Below are 15,345 nucleotides of genomic sequence, written 5' to 3'. Positions count from 1 at the left end.
CACCTTGACTCCCTCCCTGGATGACTGGACGTCTGTCAATTGCCGTAACTGCCAAAAGGAGGTCTTGGAAGATCTGCGGTGGTGGAAATCCCTGATGCTGTCATGGTTAGGCCGCCTCAATGCTGTCAAAATGTCGATCCTCCCCAAAATCCTTTACGTGTTCCAATGCCTCCCTACTCCGATCCCGCTCCACTGCATCCGAAGCTTACAACGCAAACTTACATCCTTTGTCTGGGGCGGTAAGCGATCACGTTTTTCCCAAAAAATACTTATAGACAGAGGAGGCCTGGCTTGCCCTAACTTGGTCCCCTACTACTGGGCTGCGCACTTCCGATTTGTGATAGAGTGGGGGGTGAGAGAGAGTGAAAAAGGATGGCTGCATATGGACAGGGCGGTGATGGGACATACCATTTGGGACCTACCGTGGAACCACCGGACGGCCCGTTCCAGGAGTGCAAACCTTGCAGTACCCATGAAAACGGTGCTGGACATCTGGGATGTCACTGCTGTATCCAGGGGGCTCACTACGTTTCCGTCTTCCCATACTCCCATAGCGGCAAACCCTCACTTCCCGCCGTCCTATCAAACTAGGGCGTTTGAGACCTGGGTACAGGGGGACTGCAGGGTGATTTGCGACCTTTTTGATGGGGGCTCATTTAAATCGTTCGACCAATGTCGCCAGGAGTTCCGTGTGCAACCTGCGGCACGGCTGCAATATGCCCAACTACGACACTGGGTCTCTGATGGGGACATGTATCAGGCTGCCACGCGTGCCTTCACCCCTTTCGAAAGACTGGCAAGCTCCCTTGGGGGCTCTAAGCGGTTGGTCTCCCAGATTTATCACATTCTGCAGCACCCATCACTTATACCGATCCACCCCTTTCAGCGCCAATGGCAGACAACGGTCAATGCGGACATTGAACCTTCGCAGTGGGACGCAGTGTGGAGAGACATCCCCAAGGTGTACCGGAGTATCCCGCAGAGAGAAAACGCTTATAAGCTTCTAACTCAATGGTACTACACTCCCGTGCGGCTCCATAAGATGTTCCCCAATGTTTCGCCGCTGTGCTGGAGGTGTCGGGCTGCAACGGGGGACTTCGTGCACATATGGTGGGCGTGCCCGCTCCTAACTGTCTTCTGGAAGGAGGTCCTTAGCCACATTAGGGGGGTGTTGGGGTTCCCCTTGCCTGAAGCCATAGCCACGATCCTGCTGGTTGTTAGGCCTCTAGGCCTCAAGGCCCTCACCCGTAACGACTGGATTGTAACACTGCAAATGCTAGGTGCGGCCAAGCAGCTTATAGCCTTGTATTGGAAAAAGACTGAAGCACCTCCCATTGCCTCCTGGTTTGTGCGGCTGTGGCACGTCTTGGCAATGGAGCTTCTCACTGCGTGGCTCCAGCTGCGTAATACCCGCTTTGACACAGCCTGGAAGCCCTTGGTGCGCTACCTTTGCTCAATGGAACATGCGCGATACATGCCCACTAGGCTCCGGACGTCTCTTTGAGGATGCTGTTGTCCCTGCAGACCCAGCTAGACTGCTCCCATAGACCTCTTTCATGACATGTGAGTTCTAGAGCCTTCCCTTTGCTGCCTGATACCGCCCCTCGCCCACGGACCAACACATCCACCCTGCCAGTGCGCTATCCCTCTTATCTCTTGTCTCCGACTTCTTTCTCTCTTTCTCTTTCTTCCTTTTTTCCATAGCTCTCTCCTGTGTTTTCTGGACTCTGTTGGGTCGCTTCTAAGTGTTGGGCTTGTTGCCTGCCCACCTACTCTCACTGACCTGGCATTGGGGCTCTATAAGCGCTGAATAACTCTACCAGCTTCTCCCAAGCCACGCGGCCGGCCCCCTTGGGGTTGTAGGCAAGGCGCTGTGTTAACTAGTTTGTCTATGCACATGTAGGGCCTTATTGCATATCCTCTGCGGCCGGCCTCAGATAGAGGTTGTAGGCTTAACGCTGTGTCTATGTGCCCCTGTCGGGGGTTTTTGTTCCAAAATAAAACAGACTTGTAACAAAAATATAAAGGAAATAAGTGTATTAAATTTCAGTTTGTTAAAGACCCAGGAGCTGCAATATATTCAATGCTAGAAGATGTAACTGGTCTTTTAACTCCATTAGCTCTGCAGAGAATATTACATTCTCAATTACAAGAAGTGCGGCAACTAAACAAATCTATGTAACCAGGCATGCAATAGCAATCAATGTACTGAGAAACCACATAATACCTCACCCAACAGCTTAAAAATAGAAGGAACTACGCTAACAAGCATCAGTGAACGAACTTTAAAAACAACTATAGAAGCTTTGATACACAAAAAAAAATCAAATAGGTCGGTGATACCCTCTAGCCTCAGTCCTAGAATTAGTTCAAGCAACTACAGCAGAAACAATCGGTAGAGCCTCCTTGGAAGATCAGATGCTTTATGAAGATAAAGAGGATATAAATGAAAACTCAAACTCCGAATTGATCTCAAATACAGAGGAAAAGTTAAACCCTCCTCACTCCACCCCGAGAACGATTTTAAAATCAGACATATTTAGGGAACCTGATGGTCCCTAACAATTTTTTGCAACGCAATTTTGAAAACACATGGTTGAGATCACTCACCCTTTCGCCAACGAGGACCATTTCAAAGTTACAGGCAAAACGTCATTGCAGCTGGTGAGTAATAAAGAAAATAGTAGAAAAGCAGATCCTGATACGCTCGCTGTGAATGTGGTAGGGACTCTGATGATTGTTTAAGAAAGACAAAACCGCAAGTCAGCCCGACACTTCCTCGACACCACTCCTCATGAGCAATCTGATAATTCACCAGTTCTGAATCATGAAGGAGCTTCCACTTATTGGATCTAAAAAAATATATACCAGCAGCAGGATAGTGAACGGTGTAGTCAGAGTGACATTTTCAATACATTACTTCATACGCCACAATTCTCGACTGAGGAACTCTATGCAATCTGATAAACTAGACATTCAGATTGAACTAATGAATGTCACAGCTTCTTACATTGCAGAAATAAACACCAGGCTAGAAAAATTAACTGATCCAATAATAGGAGCACAATCAGTTCATTCACCTCCATAAGAAACTTGCCCATGTGGTCCCATAATTTATGAATTAAGTTTCCTTCCAGCAATGTTAGAACAAATTCTTCTCATAAAAAGGACAATCAGGCCAACAGCTCATTTGTCAAGCCAGACAACTTGTTAAACGTCTATATAGAGCAACAATGGCACCCCTTTATTCCTTGCAGAGAAAGGAAGAAGTAAGTAACCCCAATACAAGGTGACTCAAAAAGGGCTGACTGAGCAATCCTCAGTGGTAAAACCAACATTGGATCATCCTACAGAGCAAAACTGTTGACACTGGAAACAGATCCTATATTTGAATAACTTCTGAATGGTAGACCCAAATATGACTCCTCGAATAATTCAAAACAAACCAATATGGAGTTAAACACACCAGAAAATGCATATTTATTGCAAAGACAAGGAAGGGATCTCCCACAACTAGAAGATCTGAATATTCAGACAAAAAAAACATTGTGACAAATGTCGCCCAAACAGTAGTAAAGGATACTAACTAAATACTATCTGGAGAGATCACAGCTGACGGAAACCGGGAAACACTCTTCAGTAAAATAACAGTATGCAGAATGGAAAAAGGAGCAACCGAGCGACATCCTCCAAAAAAAGACGATGCACTGGGAAACAGACAAGGAGCTACCTGCACCATCCCCCAGGACTTTTGTGCTGCAGGACCTACTATCCTGGGTAGTCCACCAAAAACATACAAGAGTGACACCAGATGCACAATAAGGCAATAAGAGCGGTCCCCGACTATTCAGGGAAATTAGAAGCTGACACACTGAAGCTGCCCTGGAATCATACTGTCCAAACAAAGGAAAGTATGGAATCAGAAGAGCGCCATTAAAAATGTCAAAATGCAAAACTTTGGAGAAGTCGTTCCGCATTCACATGAAAAACAGGAACACTTAATTATTCAACAACAAGTAATATATAAATTATTACTAAAACCATATTACGATTCGCAGGGCCGACACAACGTACTAAATAGGGGGAACATTTTAAAACTAACAGCAGAAATTCCAGCACTAAAATATTTAGCATCGTCAAATCTCTTAACAGTAGAGTTCCTCCCAACGGATGACCAAAACACAAGGAATGTACCCGCACACCCGGGCAAACAGAAGAAATAGAGCAATGCCTTCTGGAATATGCTAGCAATTTGTAACATGGGGCATAAAACTTATCAAACCGATACCACCACGATATCTCCAATAACTTTGAAATTAGCACATCGAAAACCATGCAGATTTGTAATCGTCCAACTCCCCCATTGAATATCTGATTAAACTGGAAGGCGTTAGAAGAAGTGACCAGCTAAAGTACCTGGGAGTTTACATCGACAGCAGACTCGCGTATCAAGTGCAAAGAAATTACATGTCGCAAAAATCAGGTGTACTATTATTCTCATTTACCACACTGGCCAAAAAATTAAATGGACCATTATATAAGCCACTGCTTGCGGTAATAGCGGCAACATTTTTACCGACAATATCCTATGCGAGTGTCATCCAGTACGGAAAAGATTCTGCACTTTTAAATACGTTTCTGGTTACAACGTATAAACGTTTTTTCCAACTGCCTAAGTCTGCCTCACCATCGCAGGTACGTCTAGAATTTGGCCTGACTAATGAAACCGTAGGTAAATTGTACTCTATAATAAAGTACTGGTATAAAATAAAACAAAATTTGGTTCATAGCTCAATCAATGAGGCTCTATGGGAAGAAGTTAAAAACAGTAAAAAAAAATTAACATATAACCAGGATCTGTTCAATGCATTAGCATTAATCAACTCTGTAGAGCTCTGGAACAAAAACCTTTACTTTGAAACATTTAAATGTATACTAAAAAAGTTGCAAAACTTCTTTGTATACTACTGGAAAAGAATACCTTAAATTTTAGATCTCATAGTTGGATAGTGATCAAAAATTACAAATGTGTTTAACTGGCAACCTATCTAGGCCTCACCTTTTCAACTAGAACTAAAAAACACCAGATGGCAATCCGCTTTGGTCAACTACCATCACTTGCCGATAAACCATCTTGGAATTATAGCGGGTCCATAGTATGTAGACTGTACAGTGGACCCAAAGAGGCTTTTATTCTTCTAATCTGCATTTGCCCACACTTATAGAAAGCATGTGTCACTTTATTGAAAAAAGGTTTTTCTTGCTTAAGGGACCAGGATTGTAGAGCAGCAATTGTACAAACTTTGGACCCATCAGACTCGCAGCTGAATTGCCAACTAATAAAATATTTAAAATTGCATGATCTCATGGTTAGAACAACACATCAGGAAATACTTTAAGAAAGAAAGGGGAAGAACAACTCCAGAAAAAAGAATGACAACCAAGGCACTCTGGACTAGAAGAACATTCAGCGTTTAAAGGAACTATAGTAACAGGATTTTGAGGGCAGCTCAAGAAGATCTGTCTTTAGGCACATGTTAATAGGTTAACATTTTAATCCGACCTTAATCCGAATCTTAGAAGATAACTGGATGCACTATGTTTTGCAATGATTTTAAAACGGTGTTTTACACAGAGGTGTTATTAAATGATAATTGTTCTATGTGTAATTGTGCTCAAATTGTTAAGGTTTTAATTAACTAAACCCTAAAATCTATGTACTTATTTACTTACTGATAAAAGAATAATTTACTACTCTCCCTGAAATCTGGAAAGTGTGTGATCTTAGCAGAGCAAACCTTTTGTTGATGTCATCTTTAGAAAAAGAGCTTAACACAGCACATTGGTCCCATACCCCCCCCCCCCCCCCCCCCAAAAAAAAACCTTTTTCTTCCAGGGGAATCCATAAACCTTTCTTTGGAATTATTAACCGGTTGTAAAAAAGTAGTGAAGGTTTAAGCAGAACGACCCCAAACATAAAAAAATAATAATACACACACGGGAAGGGGATGCTCTATGAGAGGGCGAAATCCTCAGCATTTAAGAAACTCATTCGTTTAACACTGTGAACTGCTCGAAGATTTTGTCAAATATAAATCCTATGCTTACTGATTTACCTTGTGGATCCATGCGCAAGTTGGTTATATAGGTTTGAACATAATGCACAGGACATACATTCACAAATGGAAACCATGCTTTTTGTGGTCCCTGAATTGACTGCACTTGTGTGCCTCACCTAGACCTTCGTATATTACAGGCCACTCATCTTTCTAGTTTGATTGCCTGCGTCTAGGGGTTCTTTCTGTACAAAGATCTGTAAGGACAGCAAGCCTCAAGATCAAACGAGCACAAGATGATGATGGCTATACTCGACCAATCCCCTGAGATACAACATTAAATAAGAGATTTCTACTGATTGTAAAAGTCAGATTCGGAATAGTAGACAGACTGCTTGAGACCATTTTACACTTTCACAGTAGGCTCCTGCATTGATTCACCTTTGTCTTGGACTACTAACCCCCGTTGGGGCCTACACATGTCAACAGTGGTAAATGCCACTGACAATTAATCTGTTTTTCGCCATGTCTCACTTAGTGCAAGGCAGACACCCAATGTAACACTTATTGCATAAATTGTGTTTATACATAGATTAATTTGCATTCTCCCAGATTATATTTGCGATTGTGTTGGCGCATATATTTGAAATCTCCACTTCTAACTTTCCTTTTTCTTCTTTTAATAACATAGATATTGTTTACCTTTGGGCACATCCATTATTTATATGTATTGATAATAAAAGCTTAAATAGGAAATGTAATGATCATTGGGGTAATTTTTTCTTTTCAAGATTATAATCCTACAATAATGGATTTGGAGATCAAGGGCACAGCAGCAACTCCTAGAGGGCAAGCTCAGTTTGCAGGGAAGAAGTCTGTCAAGGTAGGTGCAGTAAACTGTAAATTCAAGCGTGTTTTGCTTTAGCTCTCACTTTGTGTTGCATATGCCAAGTCTTTAATTTGTGCCTTGTAAACTAAGTGAACGCTTTGTATAGACTGAACCATTTCTCCTGATTCTAAATAGACCGTTTTTTGGCTTTCCAAATGGAGCATTTGTCTTGAATATTCAAACTAGAGGTGCTATATAATCCATAGATAAACTGTTGGGTGCCAGTAAAAAGAAGCACTATGCTGCTGCTTTAAACTTTATATGTAATAGTCATTTGGAGTAGATTCTCGATGGTCAGTTTGAGAGCACATGTGGAGGGGCGCCTTAAGACGTGCTCAGACAAATCTTTCAGAACTGATTTTTAATATGTTTCTGGAGCAGAGTAATACATTAAAATTAATTCAGACCCCAGATGTGAAGCATATCCAAAGTACTATATGTATGACCTTTATGGACACGTACAGTAGAAGATGTTGCAGAATCATAGAATGACCACAGAAGACTGATTTGTGGTAGTACAGTTTTGTGAGTAAGCATACTATTATTAAGAAAATCGTCAATTTCAAAGTTCGTATATTCCACAATTCTAGTCTTTCAAATATATGTAACAAGGATACAGAGTGAAAAAAAACTATATACATGATTTCCCTCTAAATAGGATTCTAAGTTTAAGATCTTCATTTCAATATAGCCGAAAGGCAGTATGCACAAATAGCATAAATATGTTTTAGATACTTGTAAATAGCGGAAATTAAGATGGTTTAATTGGATGTCGCAGTTTGTACGCCAAGTAAATAAAATGACTGTTTAAATTAGGTTCCTCAGTGCACACTTGTTGCTACGTTCTTTCTTTTTCCTGGAATCCTTGAGACCATAGCACTTTTATTTTCTCAGTTGCTACCAAAACATTTGTAAATACTTTGTGCCCATTCCATAATAGAAATAAAAACAGAGACTATACTATTGAACCTATCGTTATCCGGGAGCTCGTTAAATATTCAGATAACTGTGATTATGCCAGATTCATTTCCCCCCCACCAATGATGCACAGACCCTCTCTAGGATGAGCAAGAGTCAGTACATCTTAGTAGCAAAATGGAGATTTCAGTATTCTATTTTACTGTCCGATATAATCCCATGGTTCAGAATTTATTTGCATTAGTTAACCTGTTTTACCATGGTATCTTTTGGATTATGAGAACGTTCTGAATGAGTTAGACCACAGATCTGTTAATAGCATTCTTCCACTGTGACTGTTCTTTTGCTAATAGTTTCTGCAGTCACAATTTTGCAGCTTAGATCTTGGTACTAAACAAATGTGTTTTACAATGTAAACAGAATACCCAAAACAGTATTGTAAATGAGCCCTTTTCGACACAACTGCAACCAACAGTATCGTTCCTCTTAAGGTTACTTCTGTGATGTGGTTGTTTATCTTCCTTTAACATAAAACTTGCCTCAGTCTTCATACCACTTCTGCCTTGAAGGCTTCTCTCTATCTCCTCATCCACAGCATTCAAAGAATCCCCCATGTTCCTAGCATGATGTTTAACAATGTTTATTTGAAAGGCCTAAATTTGATAGTCTGTTCCACAAAATGTGACGATAGTTGTCCCCTTGCAACTTCTCATCAACCGTTCTCCCTAAAATACAGTGGTTGCAAAGAAAACCTGAATGCATTATTATTTCTTTGTATATACATCTTTTTATTAAACATATGTCAGTTGCAGTTTACAGTACAGTATTGGCTGTCAATTGGAGATATAAACACAAAAGAAATGTCCAACTCTGTAATCCCCTAATCAGACAATTATTCTTGATCTTATCTCCTTGACCCCATTAATCATTAACAGCCCTAAATCCCCCTGTTGTAGCACATGGCCATGTGCAAATCAGCCTTGACCCTGTGCCTCATGGGAGCAGTCCAGCCTGAACTGCCAAGCCATGTCTTCCCTGGACCGAAATCAAGCATCCTAGGACCGGTTTCTGGCTATCAGCCATCATCAGCTAGGATAGCTTGACTCCAGTGGTGTGGAGAGCACGGGACTCACGTCTGAGCATACCCGTCCTACTCGGGGTGACAAATGCAAAAACAACAGTTGATGGACAGAATGCAGAGCAATGTCATACATTCACCCCAGTACAGAGATCTGGGCATAAATCCATCGTTTTTTTGCACTCCACACCACCCCAGTTCAGACATGGCCATATGCAAATCAGCCTTGAACCTGTGCCTCATGGGAACAGTCCAGCCCGAACTGCCAAGCCATGTCTTCCCTGGACCGGAATCATGCATCCTAGGACCGGTTTCTGGCTATCAGCCCTCATCAGCCAGGATAGCTTCACTCCCGTGGTGTGGAGAGCATGGGACTCGCGTCTGAGCATACCCGTCCCACTCGGGATGACATATGCAAAAACAACAGTTGATGGACAGAATGCAGAACAATGTCATACTGTAGTGTTGTTCCTATATTCCCAATAGGCTCTGGGCATTGGAATAATATATACTGTAGTTTAGACGTAGGACTGAGGTCAACTAGGTCTCTACCGAATATATTGGACTTAATAGTGGGTGCCAGCTAACTCAGAGGTCACTAGAAACTTTCTCGAATAAACAAGAAGGGATTAGTTTCTGAAAACCGCATAAACATGACAACTTTGTTTCCAAAGAATAAGAAATCAATCTCTAGAGTCGCGGAAACAATAGATGGCTATTTTACTCAGTCAATCTCAGTCAATCATGCATGCTTCGTTTCACCAGAGGTGCTGAGAAAATAGAGAGAGAGGCGTTTTCAATAAAAGTATTTATTGAACAGTCTTCTTTCTCAAGCTTAAGAAATTTACTGCTACAATCGTAATAATTCTTATAAAGTACAATGTATATAATACTAACAGTATTATAAAGTACAATGTATATAATACTAACAGTATTATAAAGTAGTACTGTAAAAGCATGATATGGTTACTAAGCCATAAAAGTGCATAAAATGTATAAAATACATACAGTAATAAATAATGACTAAAAGTACTCAACTGGTGCTTCTAAAATACGCCTACCCCGGTGTACCTAACCTAAGTCTAGGACGAGGGAAGAAGTAAGTGAGGAGTAGCCTAGGTTTCGTAGTTCTCTGCCAGGAATCTATTCCAAGAATTCTCTAAGAGGTCTAATCGTCTCCGTACCTTGGTTTTAGAATGAAAGAGATCTTGTATCTCTCTCTCAGGACTCGATTTCCCAGATACCCGCAAGGGTAGCCCGGAAACACTGGAGCTGGATTTCTCGGCAAGAGAAAAGACAGCGTTTCTTTCAGTGCGTCAGCTGGAGGGTCGGCTTCCTTCAGCACTTGCTGCTGCAGGGCGTCGGGCAAGTAGATAGTCGATCTGCTCCAAACCACTGTGTGTTTGTCCGGGCAAACCTAGGCATATTTATACTTTGAAGGTGCCGAGTTTGACGCATGATTGGTCACTCAAAGTCTAAATTCTTTGAAAACTCCAGGATTTCTTGGAGAACTCAATATTCAAGCAGGGGGAAGCCCCTAGCTGCTGAAAGCGGGTTTTTCCGAGAAATTGTTGTTGATTCTCGGAACTTAGTGGAAGTAGCCATGCCGTATTTGGGCTGCAAGGCTCAAATATGGTACTGATTTCTATGCCTATATAAGGATATGATAAAGTATACCTATATAAGGGCATGAATCGGGAACATTTACACTAGGGTTCTAGATTCATTTACAACACCCACTCCATGATCTTAAGTTCAATAAAGCTAAACGTATAAGAACTGAACATATCTAAAGCTAGTGTTTACAATCCCATCCCAAAATACATGAAGATGCATTTGAACTAGTTGTACACGAGAAAATGAGCATTTCTACAGTACGCATTTAAGGAAGTGATGACATTCAAAGCATAAAGTATTGTACATAAAATGCAAACTGAATGAATCATATAATCACATTTATGAAAATGGCTCTGAAATACAGAAAAAAGGTTGAGACCATTTCATATCATGACATAGCCTATCAATAGTTGTAGTATTGAGGACAAGGCCAAATATTTTCTCTAGGAAGTGTTCAAAAAGAATTTCTTGTTCTCTAAGAATAGTTCTACTTTAACCAGATTTGTTTGTGCCAAAAAGTTCAATGTTTTGGAGAGAAAAAATTCAATTGGTTGTGAAAAAATTGAGTTCCAAAGTTAGAAGTCTTAGTTTTGAAAAAGCGAAGGCTGAATTTCAGAGTTCAGGGAACGCTGTGTGCATGAATCAGGTTATTCTCGGTGTCAGGAGAAAACATCAGATCGTCTATGCTGGCAAGGTAATCGTCTACCATAGTAGGTGAAAGTGGAACTACTTGATCAAGCAGATCAAATGTGCACAGATGAGAAGCATTGCCGTCAGCACCAGGTGCCGCATTAGCAGTGTTCATATCAGATGGTACCTGTGTGCCTGTTGATTCTCGTATCGCCCCCTCAGTTAGACTTACTGGTGAGACCTCATTGAATGCCGTCATCAGGATTGGTAGCTGTTGGGGACAACACGATGCATGAGTCGTTACCGGACCTAGCAAGGCGTCGACATCCGATGGCAGGACTGATGGTAGTGTAAGACAAATGTCCAACACGCATTCCTCTCCGCAAAGCAGGCATCGTAGAACAGGTAAGATGCAATCTTGCCAGATTGGTCTGAGTGAAAGAAACCAGGTTGTGTTCAGATCTCTTAAACGAGCCAAGCCAAGAATCTGTGTAAGTCTCTCACGATACATCATGGCAAGGAGGGTCCCTTCCATGGTAGTCTGGGTATTGTCTGTTATCGGACTTGCCATATCGGAGCAGAAGGAATAAAAATAGAATTCCTGCTACGAGTCCCAAGATGAGATGCAGACCGCCAAACACAGAGTGCACGAAGTTTGGAAAAATGCAGGGGACTGCTTCTAATGGTGTTAACAGTCCCGAAAAAATCGTCTTAAATACATGTGCGATGCCACTGGTATCAGACATGTTTAAGATTTGACATAACATTTCTGTGAAATGTACTGGGCAGTTTGTTGATAGTAATGCATGTATCTATGCAGATGTCCTCGCAACTTGCAGATCATACGTTTCTTTACACAAGGTCAGTGGCACAGATTTTTGCAAAAGAATGGCTTTTATTCTGCTTAAAGTATCAATTCGTATAGAAGAGATATTCAGTGAGGGCCATAATGCCGTCCCACTGTCTGTCTTGTGCGTTAAATACAATACTTGCATACAAAAAGTGACCATGTACGACACACTAATGAGATAAAGTTTTCCTGGCAACATGCCACAGCAGCTGTGATTATTCAACATAACGTAACTGCCATTGGATAGCTGCCTGAAAATGGGTTCTATCACTGTGGAGGGTGTACCGTGCAGGTGGAAAGAGAGGTTATTTGCAGAACCGTCGCAGGCTCCATGTAAATTAATACCTCTGCACAAAAGTGTACCACTTAGTGAGTTCTTACAATTTTTACCACTAAGGAATACCTCTTTTCCCTTGTTCCAACATTTGTGTGTGTGTGTAAGGTAAAGTCCATGCCGACTTAATGTACTCTTTACTCAACCTTTCATACAGGCCTGCTGGTATATGCTGTAGACAATACTGAAATTGGAATATCGTCACTGGTATCATGATGGTGCCATGAATTAGCCATTCAATGACCGGTTTCTCAGAAACTGTCAATGGTAATCTTTCCAGTTTTTCAATGCTCTGCACCGTATAGTCTGCTCCTCTTTGTGCCTAAGAGATTTGTTTATCTGTAAGGTTAAATACAGCAAACAATGACGTTGTGTTGATTAGATGCCATGGCACGTAGCCTGAACGAAGATTTTGCAACGTCCAGCCCAACTGCATTATAGAACGTAATTGAGACTGGCCATGTTGTAACATTAGCAAGTGCTGTTCCATTATGTCAATTGCAGAGGATACAATGCTTTCCAATTAATATTTCCTGGAGGACAGTCATTAACCCATTGTCCACTACAGAGAGAGCTTTCTCTAAATTAATACGATCAATTTCTCGTATTCTTTTTGCAGTTTCCATTTGCGTTAGTTTCCAAGCTTCGTTGTACGCAGCGTATATACCGGCGTATATGAAACGTTTTTTGCTGTGGTTTGCGAGGCCCTATTAAGAAATCGCGCAAATCATTGCCTTCTTTAAGTAAAGATAAGTGTTGTTTGATTTCCGGAAGTGTGGATGTCTTTACCCACTCAAGGCATAGTTTTCCTACACTGTATGTTGTTACTATCCCTGTATGTTGTCTCTGGGAGTATCTTGGATGTGGCCTGTTCAGTTTTAACCCCTGTGTTTTGTTCAGGATTCTATCTTGACAGTTATTGGTGTCTGTGGGCCAGATTAACCAATTTTTCCAATCAGGATTAGTTCTGTTTTGTGTTAAAATGTATGGTACGTCTACCTACTTTTCTGTAGCATCATTACTCTCAGAAGTGGGTTAAGGTAAAGACGGTTTATTTAAATCTTTTATCTTAGCCAGGCCAAGACAAGAAGTCTGAACAGTGTCATTTAAAAACATCATTTGTTCTGGTATAATGCAGGCTCTGAACAAGGCTTCTAAACCTTGTACCTGCCAGTCTTTCGTGCCCCAGACAGATTTTTGTCTCAATGTTGTCTTTCCAAAAGTCGAAACCTAATGTAGACAGCTGAGCATAAAAATCTGCAGAATAAATTTGTTTAGTATTGGTCAGCATTGTTTTCATTCCCGTCTTATTTAAATTTTTGAAATAAAACGTTTCTGGATTTGTAACATTAAACCCTGAGAAGTACGAAAACTTTTTATGAAATGTTTTTGAGTTGCCTTTCGGTGGCGTTGGACAATGTTCCCATTGATTATATGTCAAAACATTCCTAGGACTTGCAGATTTGTGCAAATAGTGGTGACCATAATGATTAAAACAATACATTTGTTCATAATCTGATGACCTTTCTAAATAGTCATGTTCAGTAAATTTTGCAGACATTTCTAAATCTGACATCATATTATTAAGTCTCAAAGTCCCAATCATCAGAAAATGCGCTGGGTGAAACAAAGTCACTTAAAAAAACCCTTGAACTGGTTTGCAATTTTCAGCATTTCTACCGGGCCATAGATGTCATAATCCGTTCTGTCCCATGCTATACCACCAGGTATAGGAACGGCTGTGATATTTACTGATGACAGTCTGTGTCTATTGTACTGTATATTCCATCTATCATTTGTCCCAAGCTTAAAACTAAAATTAGCCAGAGCAGGAGGAAAAATACACCTAAACCAATCCAAAATTCAATCCATGGTGAAACCAGATATATTTTTTCAAGTTGATGAAAGAGTTCTGTTGTTTTTTCTTTGAGAGTTTTATTTGCTGGCGTTTCTTCGGGTTCACTGGGATCCTCAGAAAATGTATAAAAGTTGATGAAATAGCCAGAGGCAGTTCTGTCAATTGTTGGAATTGCATCAGGATTTTTATTAATCTTTGGAGTTGCTTCTTCCTTTGTCATATTGGTATAGTCAGAGGCTACATCATTGTAGACAGGTGTTTCTTGACGAACTGTTATTTGGGTCTCAAGAGGCACAAGTTCCATTGCTTTGTTGCATAGTCCTTCTTTTCTTACTGCAGGTTTATCAGTTTGAACTTCTTGGATAGTAGCAAGATTTGGTCTTCTGCTACATCTTGGGAGTCCACTTGGCCGACTACTCTGTTCTCCCTTTTACCAGCAAGGGGCGGTAGTACTATGGATCTTGTTCCTTGGATTGCCAAGACAGGTACTGCTTTTCTGTGAGAAGGCTCAAATTCCTTCTTCACCGCTATCTTTTCCCTGACTAGATCCCCAATCTTTGGAATCCAGACAGGTCTTGCTGGGACAGGTGGTTTTTCTTCAGTGGCAGTTGGCTTTTGTATCGTGTTACTCAGACTTCTTCTTGTTTCATTTAAGTCCTGTAAAACAGCCAAAAGATCTTTGACATCAAAGGGTTTTTGTTCCACCACTGAAGTTTGACAATCGAGGTCTTCGATTATCATTCTAGTACCAAACAGTAATTCATATGGAGTGATTCTCCACCAGAGAATTTCTTGGCAGATTGTTAAGACTACGTTGGACACTAGATGTTTGACCCACCCATCACCTGAACCTAATACCTTAGCTGTTATGGATTGCTTTATGTCACGGTTTTTTCTTTCCACTATCGCATTACCCTCAGAATGGAAGGGACTACAATACCGCAATGCAACGCCCAAGCTGACCATAGCCTCCTTGTAAGCTCGATAGCTAAACGCAGTTCCCTGGTCAGAATGTAGCATGCCGATTGCGTATGTGCCGATAAAGACTCGCAAATCCTTTATAACAGTTCTGGCGTCAGCCGAGCGCTGGGGCCATATCCAAATAAATCTTGTCC

General features: G+C 41.2%; 1 protein-coding gene across 2 annotated transcripts in view; it reads left to right on the top strand.

Annotated features, from left to right (window-relative positions):
- The window catches only part of CAPS2 (calcyphosine 2), a 780,299-nt gene that overhangs the window by 136,720 nt on the left and 628,234 nt on the right, over nt 1–15,345 (top strand). For both annotated transcript variants that reach the window (XM_086918127.1, XM_086918122.1), the window contains exon 2: nt 6,848–6,939. In XM_086918127.1, the coding sequence (XP_086774253.1) occupies nt 6,865–6,939 (75 nt within the window). In that variant the 5' untranslated portion in view covers nt 6,848–6,864. The remainder of the gene's footprint in view (nt 1–6,847; nt 6,940–15,345) is intronic.

Source organism: Lissotriton vulgaris, chromosome 1_1, assembly GCF_964263255.1.
Source record: "Lissotriton vulgaris chromosome 1_1, aLisVul1.2, whole genome shotgun sequence".
NCBI lineage: Eukaryota > Metazoa > Chordata > Amphibia > Caudata > Salamandridae > Lissotriton > Lissotriton vulgaris.
This window is presented reverse-complemented; position numbering and strand designations above follow the sequence as displayed.